Raw genomic sequence first — 17,655 nt, forward strand, 5'->3', positions numbered from 1 at the left:
ACAAACAGTGAGAAATACATAAAGGGAGGGCTTATTTAACCTCTTAAACCCTAAGCTTATTACTTATTTATTAGTCTTCTAACCAATTATTCATTTATTCAGCTACTATATTGTCGCTGTCATAACAAAACATTGCAATGTTTTCATTTTCCACACCATTTAAAAATACCACATAGTTTTTACATTACATTCACTTAATAACTATTTGACCTATTTTACTTGAAATAAACTCTTGTTACTTTAAAGGGACACTCTGGCCAAAATGAAAATATAACCATCACTGTATCTGGTGAAAATATGCTGATCTGCATCCTAAAGTGCCACCTCAGTAGTCTCTAGAGCAGGGGTCTCAAACTCAACCAGTAAAAGGGCCATATTAAAAAAATCTCAACAAACCTTTGGAATACTTAAACTATTCAAAAATAACAAATTGCTTTATACAAAACAACAGGCTTCATCAGCGACAGAGAATTGTTGAACCCCTTTAAAAGTCCCCAGGAGTTAGGTTTTTTTAAACTGCCTATTTGCTTGAACGAGAAACCATGCATCTTTTCTTTTTGTGTAATCACTGGCCTATAGATTTTTTGGGGGGAAGAGGGTCAGAGTGAACATTATGTTGCAGTGCATTCTGGGGACTGTAGTGCAGTTCAGTGTGAGATGGGCTAATATTAAAAGAAAATAAAGATAATTTTGCAGGCTGAACAGGAATGTGCCACTGGCCTGATTTGGCCTGTGGGCCTTGTGTTTGACACATGGGCTCTAGAGTAAGATTTTCTGGTGTAAACACAAGGAAGACCACTTCCTGATGACATATCTTGAAGGTGAGGATGTGTCTTGAAGGTGGGGGCTGTTTTGAAGAAAGGCAAACAACTAACATTATTTCTAGGAAACTGAATATTTTATTGCAGCAACATAATTGTAATAAGGTATAAAGGACAATAAAGGAGGTGACTTATCAGCCGAGGAGGACTTATACCTTGCTAATAAAGTCAGCAAGATACATATTTCGATTTCGATACCTTATACCAGTTTGGCTCCTTTTTTACTATGCAGATACTGCTTTCTTTATGATTTCATACAGCGACCAAGGTAAGGGTTACTCTAGTGCTGGTTTGGTTGTATTTATTAGCATGCAGATCAGTGGCTACGCTAGCAGTCAGAATTGGTTGACACTACAGGGATTCCCAAAGGATGTATGATGTATTTGAGTAATGCATGCAGGGTACGGCAGTGAGACGACACTGATGAATGAAATCTATAGTTTTAGGCCAGAACACCCCTTTAAAGTTTCCATTTCAGAAATAGAAAGTTTTGTTATGACATAAATAAGGTATTATTTAGAAACTACTACGAAACTAATATGTAGTTTTGAGAGTATGAAATGGAATTGTTGGCCCACATACAGGCTCTTAGGGTTTAAGAGTTTAAAAAGTGGTCATGTGCTTTAGTACAGACAACTTTATGCATTCAGACCGTCCTGAACGACTGTTAAATTGATAGTACAGGACAGAAAAATACTTTACAATTTTATTAATAATACCAAAGAACACACCACAAAGTGCAATCTGGCACAGACTCCTTTCATCCCATTAGTATCAATACTGACATTATTGAACTGGCCTTATTTTTCAGTCAAAAACATTGTTAGAAAAAGAACAAAACAGCATTAGATCCTACAAACCATCACGTTCAGGAAGAAGGAGTCAAACGCATGGAAAAATGCCACAGAAGCCATTCAGAAGACAGAACCAGTTCCAGGTAAAGCTCTCACTCCCTCTGTCTCACAAACATGTATGCACACTCAGAGGTCCTACCTGTGTCAGCATGCCCGGCTGGATGTGCAGGGACTGGGTGGACTGGTTTTGAGGGACCATAGGGACAGAATTGTCCATCCTCACTGGATAACCCGAGTGTTTATTGGACGGCTGAAGCCCTGCTGGAATAAAGAGATACTGCACTCAGTTACTATAACAACAGCACAGTGATTACCAATCAAAATTCAGAAAAATGTAGATTAAGCAATAGATACAGACAGAAACACTTATTAATCAATTATGACTGATTAATAATTTGTCATTATAAAAAGGACTGCAGCTAATGATTATTTATATGATGAATTAATCTACTGACTATTGTTTGACTAATTGAACCACTACGCTCACTGCTGTTTCCTCTCATTAGCTCTGTCACAACGCCGCCATCGCTCAAAGTTTTGTCTGTTTTTATGGGGCAACAAAACAAGTCAAATCACCTCCTGTTCTTCTTGGAGTGTACTGCAATCTGTCCAGATGACCAAATGTATCATCCTAACATTCCAGAGCAATAAGGCACTTTTGTTTGTAAGGTTTTTTCTATTAAGGCATGACTTACATAATCATCATGAACACTGAACATCAACTTTGTCAACTGTTTGTTGCAGCCACAGTTAAGGTTCTATGAGTAATAAATAACAATACATCTGTGAATTTTTCTAATACACGGTACTGCGCAAAAGTCAGAGACCACTCTTCATTGATTTAATTTCCAGACAAAACAGCCATTATGTTAACTTTTTAGTGTCACAGAGAAAACAGAAAATGTATTTAACAGAAAATGACACACAAGCATCAACAACTACATATAATATCAAATTTGTCAGTATTTAGTTTGCCTTCCATTCTTTTCAGGAGACTTGCTCTCAGTTTTTCAAAGAAATTTGCAGTGATATTTTTCCACACCTCTAAAGTTCAGTCTTAGATGTTGGTTGCACTTCTTGCTTCTTATGGATGGACAGAAACGGAATTTCTTCAGATCTGAAGCAAGAGCGGAGCTTGATCTCCTCTCTCTCTCAAAGATGAAAACTGTAAGGACTCTTTATTTGGTGGGAACGGTTTTGGTGGTCTACCTGGCCATTTTTTCAATATCTTATTTCAATATCAATATCAAGAAAAAACTCCTGTTTTTCACTTATTTTCCTTTGTCTGTCTCGTCCCTCATGCCAGTGAATAACCCTAAATCCAATCTTCTTAGAAATGCCTCCTGAAAAATTAATAACACGTGCATAATAGCCATTTTGGCTGGAAATTAAATAAAGGTTAGTCTCTGATTTTGCACAGTACTGTAATTTAAATGTGATACTTATTTGGTTAAACAACAAAAATGCATTTTATCATGCTAAATTGTGGAGCTTTATCTGGTTGCAGTGATTGTATTCTTTTCATTTTTATTCTTTACTTATGGCATTTTGTTCTTTCACAAATGGGTTCCGGGACTGGGTACCCAAGGTGGCCAATGAAATATCTGTGTGCCGCAGTGCCACCCCACATAAAGCTAGCACAGCAAATAAACAGCAAAGCCCATATCTTGGAACGAATGCAACTGCATGAATAAATATTTTACTTAGAGGCCCTTAAGAAGGCCTTAGTGCAGTGTAGGGTGTGAAATGTTAAATAAAAATCATTGCATAATCACCATATTCAGTTTTTGACAGTATTTTTTAAAACATTGCACTGCTGGGTTTCTTCTAATGTATCAAACTAATCTGTTCCATGTATAAAAACAAAAATATTGTGATATGTATCGTGAAAACATTTTTTACAGCATTGTGATATTGTATTTTTGCCATATTGTGTACCCCCCTACTTATAACCATGCCTGAATCTCTCACACTAACAGAGCTAGAGAATGTCTCCGTATCAGCTAAGAAGGATCTGTTGGCCTGACCTTGTATAGTCGGGGGGCAGACAATGAGGGTCTGCTGGAAGGGTTCTGTCTGGGGGCAGAGCTGTGTGGGACGGGCCTGTAGCGGGACACTCTGCTGTGTAAGGCCTGGGATGTTGATGGTGGCCTGCTGGTACAGACCCGGTTGGTAGTTGAGTAGAGGAACATTACTGCTCAGAGATAGAGACTGACCACCAGATGGCGCCATCTGCTAGAAACAAAACAGAGACAGCAGGTGACGCACTAAAAAAGCACAGATAAATTTTAGGATTCAGGGCAACTCTCACAACTGTTTTTAACTATGCAACACACCTTTGTCTATTTTTATAGTCAGAAACTACATAAGCAATTCTATTTGAAAGTACAAGTATGTGATACTGGCATGCAGTTTGAATGATGCTTATTTTTGGGTAAAAGCTTCCATTACTAGTTAGATAAAGTAGCTCAGTGCTAAACTAAAGACGCAAACTTCAGGTACCAAAAATGCTTTTGCTTATCTATTAAGTCATGGTGTAAGGGGAAATTTGTGTAAATTTAATTATTATTAACCTAACTATTACTTTAAATTGTGCTCCATGCTGAATATTCAAATGAGATGGCTGTTATTTTCTAACCAGCACAGTTAAAGTAGAACGTTGCTGAAACAGTTTGGCTACTACAGCACAGAAATCAACTGCCTGGTTAGTTTACACTGCTACAGCCAAGGATGGACTATGGACCAGGACACTGAGGACAGTGCCCAGGTACCTCTGACCACAAGAAGCCTTCAGGGGTCTCAGACCACAAGGCTCGATATAGTTCAAATACTTAAGGCAATCCACTGCAGATATAAACATTAGATGAATAAAAAGCATTTGAACAAATATGTACAAATGACTACATGGATGAAATAAATGAATAACATGAAAATAATTGTTTAGGCCAGTTTTCTGTTTTTTGATGCTGTTGCCATTCGAATCAAATGTCTGGCCTGGAATCAAAAGAAATAAGAGAAATCTTGGTTGAAATTAAATTGAAATGAATAAGAAATGAATAAGGCCAAGTTTGTTTATTTATAACAAAATATTAACAAAAGTAATGAAATATTTCTTATCTTAATATACAGGTCTCATTATATTCAGGTTATGGTTGAATTGCGGGAGGCCTCCAACAATTCTTTTGCCCAGGGGCCTCACAAGACCATGATCTTGTGAACTCTTGCGCAGTTGATAAAATATGGACTACACATTTCTCACAGCATCTGCCCTGAAGGGCTTGTGTTATTCCCTACCTGACTGTGCTGACTGAGTTGGCTGCTGAAGGTCACAGTGAGGTTAGCGGCTGCACTCGGCCCATTGTTACTGCTAAACAGGTTCTTGTTATTGTCGAAGGCGGTGCACCTGCGCTTGCAAATCTCCATGTTCTGGAAGCAGGACTTCACACTGTACCCAGACAGAGAAACAGCAGATTATAACATTGAGGGTCAGTGAATTAACTGGATTTATTCCGACTTTTAAATTAAAGTACTGAAATCTTTTAGTAAGTACAAGGCAGTATTCCTTTAAGGAAAGAAGCTGTCTCTTAAAAAAAAACAAGTCTGATTTTCATGAAGCTTCAGTATGTTTATTTTTAGCCCCTTGAGCTGCAATATATGTCTCAGTGGGTGACCCCAATTTCAGAAGAAACGGAGACAAAAGATTTTCTTGAGGAACCAGCGCTATTTAAATTATACATTTCAACTGATGACAAACAACAATAATTTAATATCAGGTGTTTTCTGATTTAAAAAGAAAAGAACTGCAGAGCCAGCTTACTGTGCACTATGAGGAAAGTGCAGAAGGTGGGTCATCGTCACAAACGGGTGGTTAAGCGTCTTCATTGGCGTGATCCTTTTGTCTGCGTCTAGTGTGAGCATCTTCTTCAGCAAGTCGATGAACTCCCGCCTGTCAGCCTTCTCTGCCAAAATGTCGGTGCCTTCCAGATTAGTCATATTGACCTGCAGAAGAGATACATGTGCTATATTTCAAATCAGCAAAAATTTCAATTTTGCAGTAAATTACTTTGTATATTTTATATTTCAGTCCTATTTCATGGTACAAAAAATGAATTACTTCACTACAACTGAGCACTCCAAAAATCCTGTTATTCAACACCAAAATGCAATACCTAAACAGCCAGTCTTAGCATCTGTAAACCAATAAGCAGGCCTGTTCCAAAACACAGACTGCTCATTGGGTGTCTAAGTTACATTCCGCATGCATGTCATTAACACCAGCGCTTCTTGATTAGTCTGCAACCCCTTACAGTTACTAAATGTACCCTCTTGCAGCACCTTGCACTCATTTCTGATTTAAGCCACACCCACATTTGGTTTGTAATTTTAAAAAAAGTACAAAAAAATACTGACAATATAGCATTAAAAAATTAACAAGTACAATATTCATTTGTAACATATTAAAACTGCATTAGTGAATCAATAATGTGATAATACACATATATAATTGTGCAGCCAACCATAGAAATAATATGATTAGGCGCAAAAATGCACAAACAACCTGCATCATGTCATCAAGACAGTTGAAGATGTATTTCCGAGCCTCTTTGGATTTGATGCCAAGCTCTGCCTCATGCTCTGCAGGCGTCTAAATACAAAAAGCATCAGACAGAGATTTAAAATAAGAAAGCATTAATCTCGATTAACTTCCATTACGGTTACGTTATAAAGCAAAAGCAACAAAACCCAAGCTTCACGGCTGAAGGACCTTGAGTCTCCATAGCGGGTAGCTGGCGTCTGGGCCTCTGTGGAAGAAGCGACTGGTTTTGGTGCCTGCACTCAGGAGATACTCTGCTGGAAGACCCTGCGTCTGGGAGATGTATCGGATCTGCAGCAGCACAACATAGCGATTAATCTTTAGGGGTGAGAATGGTTTTAAGAAAACGGAAATTCTGGGAAAATACAGAAAGAATCTCACGTCTCACTTCCAGTACACATAATACTGACAGGACCTCCTTTCTAAATATTTACATTCTTACATTTCAGACCAAATTCTTGAGTCCATCCCACTGAAATGTTTGAAAACAAAATTCCAAGATATTTTAACTCCTTAAATGGACAACTTTTATTACACATTTCTATAACCTAAGAATAACTGCACTGCAGTCCAGGTGGTAACTGTACCATAAGCCTTAGGCTGTAAAGACCTTCATCAAGAACCTAAAAATCACATTCACAGACTTAGCACTAGAGATACCCAAACTAGTCAAGTAGTTAGCAATAGAATTTGCTTTCACAACATCACCTCCTTCTTGTGGACAACAAACATTAGTAAAGAAAGTGTGTAAATGACCCTAGATCAGAAGAAATCACAGGCCAAAGATCAGTGAAAAGCAAGAAGTAAGAAAAACTGGGTTCACAGCTGTTTGCTGACCTGATCATACTCCGAGGCTCCAGGATACAGTGGCCAACCCAGGAACAGTTCAGCAATAACACAGCCCAAAGACCACATATCAATGGCCTCACAGAACGGCAGACCCAAGATAATCTCAGGAGCTCTGGAGGAAAACAGAGAGAACATTAAGATGAGGTTTATATATGCAGCTTTCTGAATTTAACACACTGAGAAAAAAAAACATAAAATGAGGCTTGTGCTAAAGCTATGGCACAGTTTATATTTTATACTCTATTTTCTTCCAATATGTTAAACTCAACAAATCATATTTCGGACACATTTAGGTTTGAGGATGTGTTAACTTATTTTCACCTATCAAATCAACAAAACGTCATTTTACCGAGATTTTCAAACCTTGGAATATGACTGTAAATACACGAACATGAACCAGCAAAGCAGAACAATCGGTTATGAGCCAAAAATGAGGCCTGTAATATGAACGCAGCCTAAAAATAATATTGTGAAGATCCTCCACAGTAACATTATACATTCACAACCTGTCACTCACCTGTAGTATCTGGACTGCAGATAAGTGGAGCACACAGCTTTGGAAACGTGGCTGGCTGAGCCGAAATCGATGACTTTGACTCTGTAGGGCTGCCTGATGGGGTCCACCAGCATGATGTTCTCAGGCTTGAGGTCGGCATGGATCAGGCCCAGGCTCTTCAGCTTCATGAGCGCTGTGGCCACCTGCTGCAGCACGGGCCGGATGCACTTCAGCATCAGTGGGCTGAACTTGCTGTGCTTCAGGAAGTCGTAGAGGTTCTGCTCCAGCATCTCGAACACCAGGCACGTGTGGTTCTTGTGCTGGAAGCACTCATAGGAGCGCACAAAGTTAAACTCGTCAGCATTCTCCGTGCTCAGGCGGCTCAAGATGCTCACCTAAGGAAAAGAGAGACATTATACTAAACATTAAACTAAAGCTAAATGGCTAAATGTATTTTTAAAGCTGACAACAGTATCACGTAAGGCCTAGGTGAAAATGATAACAAAATTGATCATTATTGAAATTCTTTGTTTTTAGCTTCTTACTTTGTTTAGTGTTCAATGGAAATTCCACCGATTTTTTTTTGTTTTACACACACATGTGACACATTGTTTTATGATAGAATTGTGAAAGTCTTGGCCTAAAAAAATGTTATTTAAATCCATTCATGGAAGAGACATACATGTAGAGTGTTGGAAGACAAAAATAGTTCCTGAACAAACATTTTTTTACCACTATATTATCATCATAAACAACACATAAACTCAGAAGAAGCACACAAGTTCAAAGGTGGTTTTGGATGCTAAATAAAATGGCTATATTAGTGCTGTAGACATTGTGACTCCTGGTTCCTATCATTACCACTGTAAAGAAATCTGAATCGGTTAGGACACAACAGCTGAATTATGCAGAAATTTTGCAATGACTTCTAAGATAATTCTACATGTGTTGTATGTAGAATGTTGAATATAAAAGCTCTGTAAAAGCTCAATGACCAAAAATGCAGATATATATTTATAACTATTTTTTATAGGAATACACTGCATGGGAAGTGTGGGCCAATGCCAATCTCCAGTATTTTTTCATGTATATCTGTTGATGCCGATACATTAACATTATTACTTTAACCATACAAGCTCGTATGTGGGTCCACACTTGCATAACTACATATAACTTACTTATTATTTCCATAGTAGTTACTGTATAATAAGCCTTAAGACTAAAAACTGAATAAGAAACCTTGGCTTCAAGGCTTGTACCTCGATTTGCCCTTGTCGAGCGTAGGAGGGGTGATTTTTGAGGATCTTGATGGCCACTATTTCGTTGGTGCCACGCTTCCAGCACTTGGCCACCTGGCCGAAGGTGCCACGGCCGAGAAACTCCAGCACCTCATAGCTGTTGGAGACAGAGCAGAGGATTTCGTGCTGCACCAGCTGGTAGTCTCCCTCACTGTGCGAGTTACTGCTCTTGGTGGTGGAGGTGGAGTGAGCGATGGACTGTGCTGTGGTGGTGCCTCCGCCTCCGGCCACTCTGTTAGACAGCACTGGAGCCGAGAGCTCTTCCAGGATCTGGACGCTGTCGCTGCTGTCGACCTCCTCACTCTTCCTCTTCAGGCTGCTGCTGTGCTTCTGGTAGCCGTCGCTGGATCGTGAGGCTGAGGCCCCGTCTTTGGCCCGCCGGCTAGAAGAGGATGAGGAAGAAGAGGAGGACGAAGGTCCCGGGGCACTTCCGGTGCTGTCTGCCGCACGGACCACCGTCTGATCCCGGGAGCCCCCAGAGGGCGGAAAGACCAGGCTGGAGGAGCCGTAGCCCGAGGTGAACCCTGAAGCTGAGGGCGAGGATCCATTGGTCTGGCCAGGGCTCTGCAGGTAGTAGCCACTCTCACCTGATTGGCTGCTTACATCCCACGCATTGCTCTCCAGCTTGAGCTTCTTGGAGCGGGAGATGCCACTGGAGGAGATCGAAGGGGAGGAGAATGCCTGGAGCTGGGAGGCCATTCCTGCAGGAAAGGAGAAGGGAACGTTACTAGAGACGGCATTTCAGTATCGATGGGTATCCTATCGGGTCACCATCAACAGAAAATTCCAGATCGAATATCAGAGCGAAAAAAAAAGAATTAATTCAATTCAATCCTGTAACAAATCTAGTCTGAAATAGCAGACGCTCACACTGTGTAATGTGGTGTTGTTTACTGTGCGATTCTTCTTCTTTCTTCTTTGGGAAGAATAGGGAGTTTGAATAGTTTGAATATGATGGCCTCCTTTTAGATGCACATCTTAAGTGAACTGCTTCAATCAAAGACAACTTTAAGCTTAATGGCAGTTGTAGTTGACAATGTAGAGTGATTGTGCAACTTAAGCAAACTGCCTCTATGGTATTTTGAGGTTTGCTAGCTTGTTTCTAGATTGTTGTTATGGTTGCTAGTTATGGTGGTTCATAGAGGTTGCTAAGCAGTATCCATAGTGCTTGATAGGGTGTTACCACGTGACTGCTATAGTGTTTCAGGCAGTTGCTATGTTATCCAAGCTAGTTGTTAAGGTAAGTCGCTATGGTATTTTAAGTGCTACAAAGTGGTGCATATGTTATTACAGGTGGTTGCTAGGGTGTTGCTATGGTGCTTCAGGTAGTGCCTAGGGTGAACCTGAAAGTGTCTGCAAGTGAGCCCACACTTCAGCTCCTCACTCTCAAAATTACATAACTTACACTCTAAATGTATACAAGTTACTAAATTATTTATAGAAGTTACTGAATAATAAGCCCTAAGATTAATAACTAAATAATAACCTTCTGGTTTAAGGGGCTCATATCTCACAGCTGGGTCTATCAATTGGCTAAAATAAAAAAATAAAAAAACAGTCTGTTATATTAGCTGTCTGCATGAAAGTCTGGTATTGTGGCTTACCCAAACAGGGGTGATCTTTCTTTTTCGTTAGAATTCATGCTGCTACATTTCGATAAGAGCATTACACTAACCAACTCTGCTGGCAACAAGTAGGCATGTTTTTTCTGCTTCACGCTGGGACAGAAGAGGCCTAACTTTTCCTCAAATGATAAAAAGCTATTTCAGTGACTGAGCTTACATAAATGATAAAACAGAATATAAAACTACGCCCAGGTGCTTCCCTGTCTGTCTCTTCTCTTTTCTGTTTCTGTCATGCTCCGTTCTCTGTCACTCTAGCTCCAGCCATGTGCTGTTTATGTTGTTTTGGTTTCTGTCTCCTCCCTCGTCCTACCTCTATTATCCTGCCTACCTGTGTTTTGTCTGTAGTACCATCTTATCACAATTACTCCCAGATGTTTCTTGTTTTTTCTGTTTGCATTGCTTTACAAAACTGTCTGTTTGTGCTTACTGCTTGTATTTATCACTTTTAGCCTTTTGTTTATAATTTATTAATCTTATTCACTTTTTTTATTTTCCTTTGTTTTGTTATTTTCAGTATGGATATCTTTGTACTACTTGCATCATTCAATCAATTCTTGGACTCTGAAAATCTGATGACAATAAAATCAACTTGCAATTACATCCTGCCTCATCTCCACACTTCACAGTCACAGTCCCAAAAAGTCTCAAAAAGCAGCTTTCTCTTAATTTTGGCATCAAGCAATGCACTTCACATTTTGGCCACAATAAATTCAGAGCCTGCAGCCCAAGAGACCACTTGTGTTTTTTTTTTTTCCTTTTTAACAAATCATGGTGGTACATTAAATTAATTTAAACAAATCCGATTTTTTTGGAATTTGTTAACTCTAAGCACCATGATAGCTAATGTGATGGGGTGGTGAAAACGATGGTCCTCTTTGCTGAGCTGGTCCGCCTGGTGCCATAGATGCTGTTTCATTGGCTGAAGTTTGAAGGTATCTCTATGAAAAAGTCTTAAGTAAAATAAGATGTTATATAAGCTGGCATTACACTAAAAGGCTATCACTGCAGTAGCTAAACAGCACTTAATGAGCTAACCGAGATCAGATGATATCAGATTAGTGGTGGGATCATCACAGTCACCATACATGTAGGGGTACATGTAGGGGTACAGTTACATAAAGACGCCAAGTGATTTATATATGTCCACAGTTTTTGCAGCTTTTCTATTTGTTGAATCAAGAATAATTTTAATATACAGTCTAATCTCAAGTACAAACATTATGAATAACAGCTTGACATTATTACATTTACATTTATGACAGTACAATTTATTTAGCTTTATTATCTTCATAAACATTACTAAAAACAAACAAAACATTTTCCAGGTTCAAAGCAAAATCAGAGTCTATATGACCAACTACAAATCTGGCCACTTCTTTCCAAAACATTTTTTACAAAAATAAAGCACCAAAATAAATGAGGTCTGGTTTCAGGGTGTACATCGCAAAAGGAGCAGTCTGGATTGAGATCTTTTTAACTTATGTCAAAAAAAAAGGTTTGTTGAGTAGTATCTACATCATATTTTAAAAAGAACTTCCTTGATTTTATTAGTCACTAGAAATTTAAGAGGTAATGTCCAGATTTTCTTCTAGTTCACATCTTTCACAAATTTGTTCCAATGAAATATAAAACTAGAAACTAAAACAATATCTCTTTGAGAAAAACACCAGGAACACATTTGTTGTTGTTGTTTTAAGTCCAGAGAAGAAGCATATTTGACTGGGGTATTAACTGGGTCAAGGCTTGGCATAAGAAAGAGAGCAAATGTATGACATATTAGCATATGTGAACTCATATATGCAACTCAGATTTCGTAATATGGACATATACGCCAACTTCTTCAAAATATGGGACATATCATATTTCATCAGTTAAAAAATATGCATAACATGTACATTCAAAAATACATCATAGAAGAAAATTACTCACATATGGATGGAAAATAGTACTAATATATGACAGCTTTATGTTATATAAGTTTTTTGTATTTTAATCTTTTAGTGCATGATTCATATTTCATGTATGTATGAATTTAATCATTTATCAGATCAATATGATCCAGATATTATGCATATCCATGTCCAATATTTGACACTTATTTACATATATGACCATATATTTTGAAATATACGGTTGTGTTCATAAAGTTTACATACCCTGACAGAATTTGTGATTTTTTGATATTTTTTCAGAGAATAATAATGATAATACAACTTTTCTTTTATTCATGGTTAGTGGTTGGGTCAAGCCATTTATTATCAAACAATTGTTTTTGCCCTTTTTTAAAATCATAATGACAACAGAAACTACCCAAATGACCCTGATCAAAAGTTTACATACCCTAGTCCTTAATACCGTGTATTCCCTCCTTTAACATCAATGACAGCTTGAAGTCTTTTGTGGTAGTTGTGGATGAGGCACTTTATTTTCTCAGATGGTAAAGCTGCCCATTCTTCTTGGCAAAATGCCTCCAGTTCCTGTAAATTCTTGGGCTGTCCTGCATGAACTGCACGTTTGAGATCTCCCCAAAGTGGTTATTGATATTGAGTCAGGAGATATTGAGGTCAGGAGACTTAGATGGCCACTCCAGAACCTTCACTTTTTTCTGCTGTAGCCAATGACAGGTCGACTTGGCCTTGTGTTTTTTATCTTTGTCATGTTGGAACATCCAAGTGCATCCCATGCACAGCTTCCAGGCTGTATTTTCTGATAAAATGCTGCATTCATTCTGCCATCAATTTTGACCAAGTTCCCTGTGCCTGTGTAGCTCACACATCCCCAAAACATCAGCGATCCACCTCCATGTTTTACAGTAGGGATGGTGTACTTTTCATTATAGGCCTTGTTGACTCCTCTCCATATGTAGTGTTTATGGTTATGGCCAAAAAGTTCAATTTTGGTCTCATCACTCCAAATAACTTTGTTCCAGAAATCTTGAGGCTTGTCTCTGTGCTGTTTGGCATATTGTAAGCGGGCTGCTTTGTGGCATTGGTGTAGTAAGGGCTTTCTTCTGGCGCCTCGACCATGCAGCCCATTTCTCTTCAAGCGCCTCCTTATTGTGCATCTTGAAACAGCCACACTACCTTTTTTTCAGAGAGTCCTGTATGTCAGCTGACATTATTTGTGGGGTTTTTCTTTGCATCCCAAACAATTTTCCTGGCAGTTGTAGCTGAAATTTTTGTTGGTCTACCTGACCTTGGCTTGGTTTCAACAGAATCCCTCATTTTCCACTTCTTAATTAGAGTTTGAACACTGCTGATTGGCATTCTCAATTCCTTGGATATCTTTTTATATCCTTTTCCTGTTTTATAAAGTTCAACTATCTTCTCCCGCAGATCCTTTGATAATTCTTTTGCTCTCCCCATGTCTCGTAATCCAACAACGTCAGTGGCAGCACCGGATGAAACATGCAGGGGTCTGTCAGGAGAGCAGCTTACTGACTCTTTATACACACACACACTGATTTACAAGCAAATAGATCACAGGTGAGGATGGTTATCTTTAGTAGCCATTTAAACCTGTGTGTGTCAACTTGTGTGTATGTTATCATGCCAAAACTTCCAGGGTATGTAAACTTTTGATCAGGGTCATTTGGGTAGTTTCTGTTGTCATTATGATTTAAAAAAGGGCAAAAACAATTATTTTATAATAAATGGCTTGACCCAACGACTAACCATGAATAAAAGAAAAGTTGTTGTATTATCATTATTATTCTCTGAAAAATTGTCAAAAAATCACTAATTCTGCCAGGGTATGTAAACTTATGAGCACAACTGTATGTCTAATCCTTTACGAAATATGCGCATATATGGCATATATACATCAGATCACTGTACGGGTGTAGTTCTAATTTGGCCTTTATATACCATTATTACACCCACAACAACAGAAGATTCCCTGAATTCTCAATTCTGATCTGTATCACAGCAGCACATAAGACAACAGCAACCGCTGACTGTAGACATGACAACAAGGTAATCTAATCTAAGGGTTACAGCTGATAATCTCGCCAATAACCTCCCCAAATATGTGAAGTAGCCAGATATCGACCGATTTTTACACAGCCAAGGCCATGACAGCTCGCTGTCACTCAGCACAACAACGGTGAGGAGAGCTAAAAGGCTAACTGTCAACCATGATAACGTTACCTCACGTTTTCATGCCACAAAGAAACATAGGTTACATGGTTTAGTGCGAACATTTATGCTTTAGTATACACAAAATGACTGTATTTAACAGTATTTAACATAATTTAGCCTCATTAGCACGAACGTAAAGTTGGCTTCCTATTCGCCAGCTTTTTCTTGTTCGAACGTTCCCGTTCCACCTTAAATAGTGCAGCAGTTAATGTTACACTCAGAATTCAGAATTACAGAATGCAACGGCTGCACCATTTAAGGTGGAACGGGACAATTCCGAGAAAAAGCTGGCGAATAGGAATCTTACTATAGCCTCGTCTCACCAGCCAGCCAAGAATGTCAAAATATTAGCTACCTAGCTAACGTTAGCAGCAGTTAGCAGGGTTAATGTATATAATGTAACACACTGTCATACACCACGGTGAAATATGACTCCTCCAGACTGATAAACACACAGACAGTGACCTGAAGCATCTGATTAGCTTAGCACCGACAGCTCGCCCGTTACCTGCTTGTGTTGTATTCCTCAAGCCCGACTCGTCAGTTCTTTAGCCTTTCCTCTGTTAGGCCTCATCGTTTTTGCGAAATGGATCATATATTATCCATCTAGACTTGACTTAAATGACGCCCTCCACAGTGAGAGAACATTATTCCTGCTAAAACACGCCATTATTTCACAAAGTGAACCATATAAGTTATGGCTCTCGGTAGCAGCAGCAACACGAACTGTCCACAAGCGCAGCTCTCGGGGTTGTAGGTCACATTACCGTAAATCCTGTTTTTAAACTCACCTCAAATATCCTCAGTGAGGGTGGACGGGTCCATCCATCCGATCTAAATTTATTTATTAAGTCATAATAATGAGAAAGTGTTACATAATTAGGACTTAGTATCTCATAATAATGTACTGTAAACATTTTCACAATTATGAGAAAGTAAGTCGTAATTATGACATAGTATGTCATTATTATGAGATACTCAGGTAATAACTATGAGAAAGAATCGTATTATGATGGGATACCAAGTCAAAATAATGATATGCTATGTCATAATTATGAGATACTAAGTAATAATTATGAGCAGGTTAGTCATACTTATGAGGTGGATACCTATGACATGTTAAGTCAAAATTATTAGAAGGTAAGTTGTAATTATGAGATGTTAAGTCATAATCATGAAACTTGTAAGTCACAATTAGTCATTATTATGGCCTATTAAGTGTTAATTATGAGATGAGATGCTATCTCATAATTATGAGATATTATGTCAAAATTATGAGATAGGATCTCATTATTATAAAACAGCAAGTCAAAATTATAAAATAAAATCTAACTATTATGAGATGACAAGTCATAATTAGGAGATGCTATGTCCTAATTATGGAAAACCTTTCTCATTATAATGACTTACTAAAAGGATATGTTTTTCTAGTGGTGGAAACAGGCTTCTATAGATATTTGCATATTCATGCAAAATATTGATTGAGCAGCACAATGAATATCTATCTTTGTGAAAGAAAAAAAAGAAAAATATATATAGAATTGCACACTGTAAGATGAGGCAAAATGGCAAAAATTAAACATCACGATACTTGAAGACATATTCATGATACATGACAGGCATCACAACACTTCATTTTTTTTGGAGGTTTGAACCAACACAGTGGAACAGGACTGGCACATTTTCAAAACTATCAAAAACAATACATACATTTAAACTATCAAAACTATCAAAACAATACACACATTTAAACTATCAAAACTGTCAAAACAATACACACATTTAACATTTTGCATAGCTCCCCATTTAAATTCAATTACAGGGCTGTTTGAAAGTTTGTGAACCCTTTATCATTTTGCAAATTTCTACATGAATGTGACCTAAAATGCGGTCAGATCTTTATTATTACAACATTATTACAAGTCATAACAATAGGTAAAGAGACCCCAGTAAAATCAAATAAAACAAAGAACACAAACAATTATGTCGTTTTTCATACATTTATTGACAAAAGTAATCTAACGTTAAAAGTCTTTGTTGGCAAAAGTACGTGTACCTCTGCTTTCAGTAACTGGTATGATCCTCTTGAGCAGCAATGACTTCAACCAAAACCTATAACTGTTGATCAGACTCGTACACTGACTTGGAGGAATCTTCTCTTTCCAGAACTACTTCAACTCTCTCATGTTGGTAGGCTTTCTTGCATGAATGCCACACCTTAGGTTCTGCCTCAACATTTCTACTTGATTAGATCTGGACTGTGACTAAGCCATTCCAAAATGAAATATTTCTTCTGCTTTAACCATTTTTTGTAGACTAACTGGTGTTTTTTGGGTCACTGCCCTTCCGAAGGACCCACTTTGGTTGAGGTTCAGTTCATGGAAAGATGCCCTGACATTCTCTTGAAGAATTTCTTGATACAAACCGTGATACTGCCACCATCATGTTTCACAGTTGGCACGAGGTTCTTATGTTGAAATGCAGTGTTCAGTTTTTGCCAAACATAACATTTCTCATTTAAGCCAAAAAATCTATTTTTGCATTATCTGTCCACATAAAATTTTCAGTAGTCTTCTGGGTCATCCAGGTGGTCTTTAGGAAACTTCATAAAGACAGAAATGTTCTTCCCAGAGAGACGTGGCTTTCTCCATCCTATCATTCCATACATATCCTTGTTAAGTGTTTGCCTGATTGTAGACTCACAAACACTGACATTAGCCAGTGTGAGAGAAGCTTGCAGATCCTTAGATGTTACCCTGGGGTTCTTTGTGATCTCTCAGAATATTATACTCTTATGCTTGGAGTCATGTTTGTTGGAGGACCAGGCAAGGGAAGGGTAAGAACGGTGGTAAATTTTCTCCATTTGCACATTCTCTGCCTGACAGTAGACTAATGAAGTCCAAACTCATCGAGATAGTTTTGGAGCCTCTTCCAGCCTAATGAGCTTTGGCAAATATTTTCTGAGGTAAAATTACAGCA

General features: G+C 38.3%; 1 protein-coding gene across 5 annotated transcripts in view; it reads right to left on the bottom strand.

Moving 5' to 3' along the window:
• Nucleotides 1-15,420, bottom strand: part of hipk1a (homeodomain interacting protein kinase 1a) — a 29,264-nt gene extending 13,844 nt beyond the window's left edge. For 2 of the 5 annotated variants that reach the window (XM_036590822.1, XM_036590819.1), the window contains exons 1-10: nucleotides 15,185-15,420; nucleotides 8,874-9,613; nucleotides 7,636-8,009; nucleotides 7,107-7,230; nucleotides 6,441-6,560; nucleotides 6,234-6,320; nucleotides 5,493-5,674; nucleotides 4,970-5,120; nucleotides 3,703-3,910; nucleotides 1,815-1,936 (exon numbers count right to left, since the gene is read on the bottom strand). In XM_036590822.1, the coding sequence (XP_036446715.1) occupies nucleotides 1,815-1,936; nucleotides 3,703-3,910; nucleotides 4,970-5,120; nucleotides 5,493-5,674; nucleotides 6,234-6,320; nucleotides 6,441-6,560; nucleotides 7,107-7,230; nucleotides 7,636-8,009; nucleotides 8,874-9,611 (2,106 nt within the window). In that variant the 5' untranslated portion in view covers nucleotides 9,612-9,613; nucleotides 15,185-15,420. The remainder of the gene's footprint in view (nucleotides 1-1,814; nucleotides 1,937-3,702; nucleotides 3,911-4,969; nucleotides 5,121-5,492; nucleotides 5,675-6,233; nucleotides 6,321-6,440; nucleotides 6,561-7,106; nucleotides 7,231-7,635; nucleotides 8,010-8,873; nucleotides 9,614-15,184) is intronic. The other 3 variants (XM_036590823.1, XM_036590820.1, XM_036590821.1) reach the window with 3 other exon arrangements.
• Between the last annotated feature and the right edge of the window lie 2,235 nt (nucleotides 15,421-17,655).

This window comes from Colossoma macropomum, unplaced genomic scaffold (genome assembly GCF_904425465.1).
Source record: "Colossoma macropomum unplaced genomic scaffold, Colossoma_macropomum, whole genome shotgun sequence".
In the NCBI taxonomy this organism is placed as follows: domain Eukaryota; kingdom Metazoa; phylum Chordata; class Actinopteri; order Characiformes; family Serrasalmidae; genus Colossoma; species Colossoma macropomum.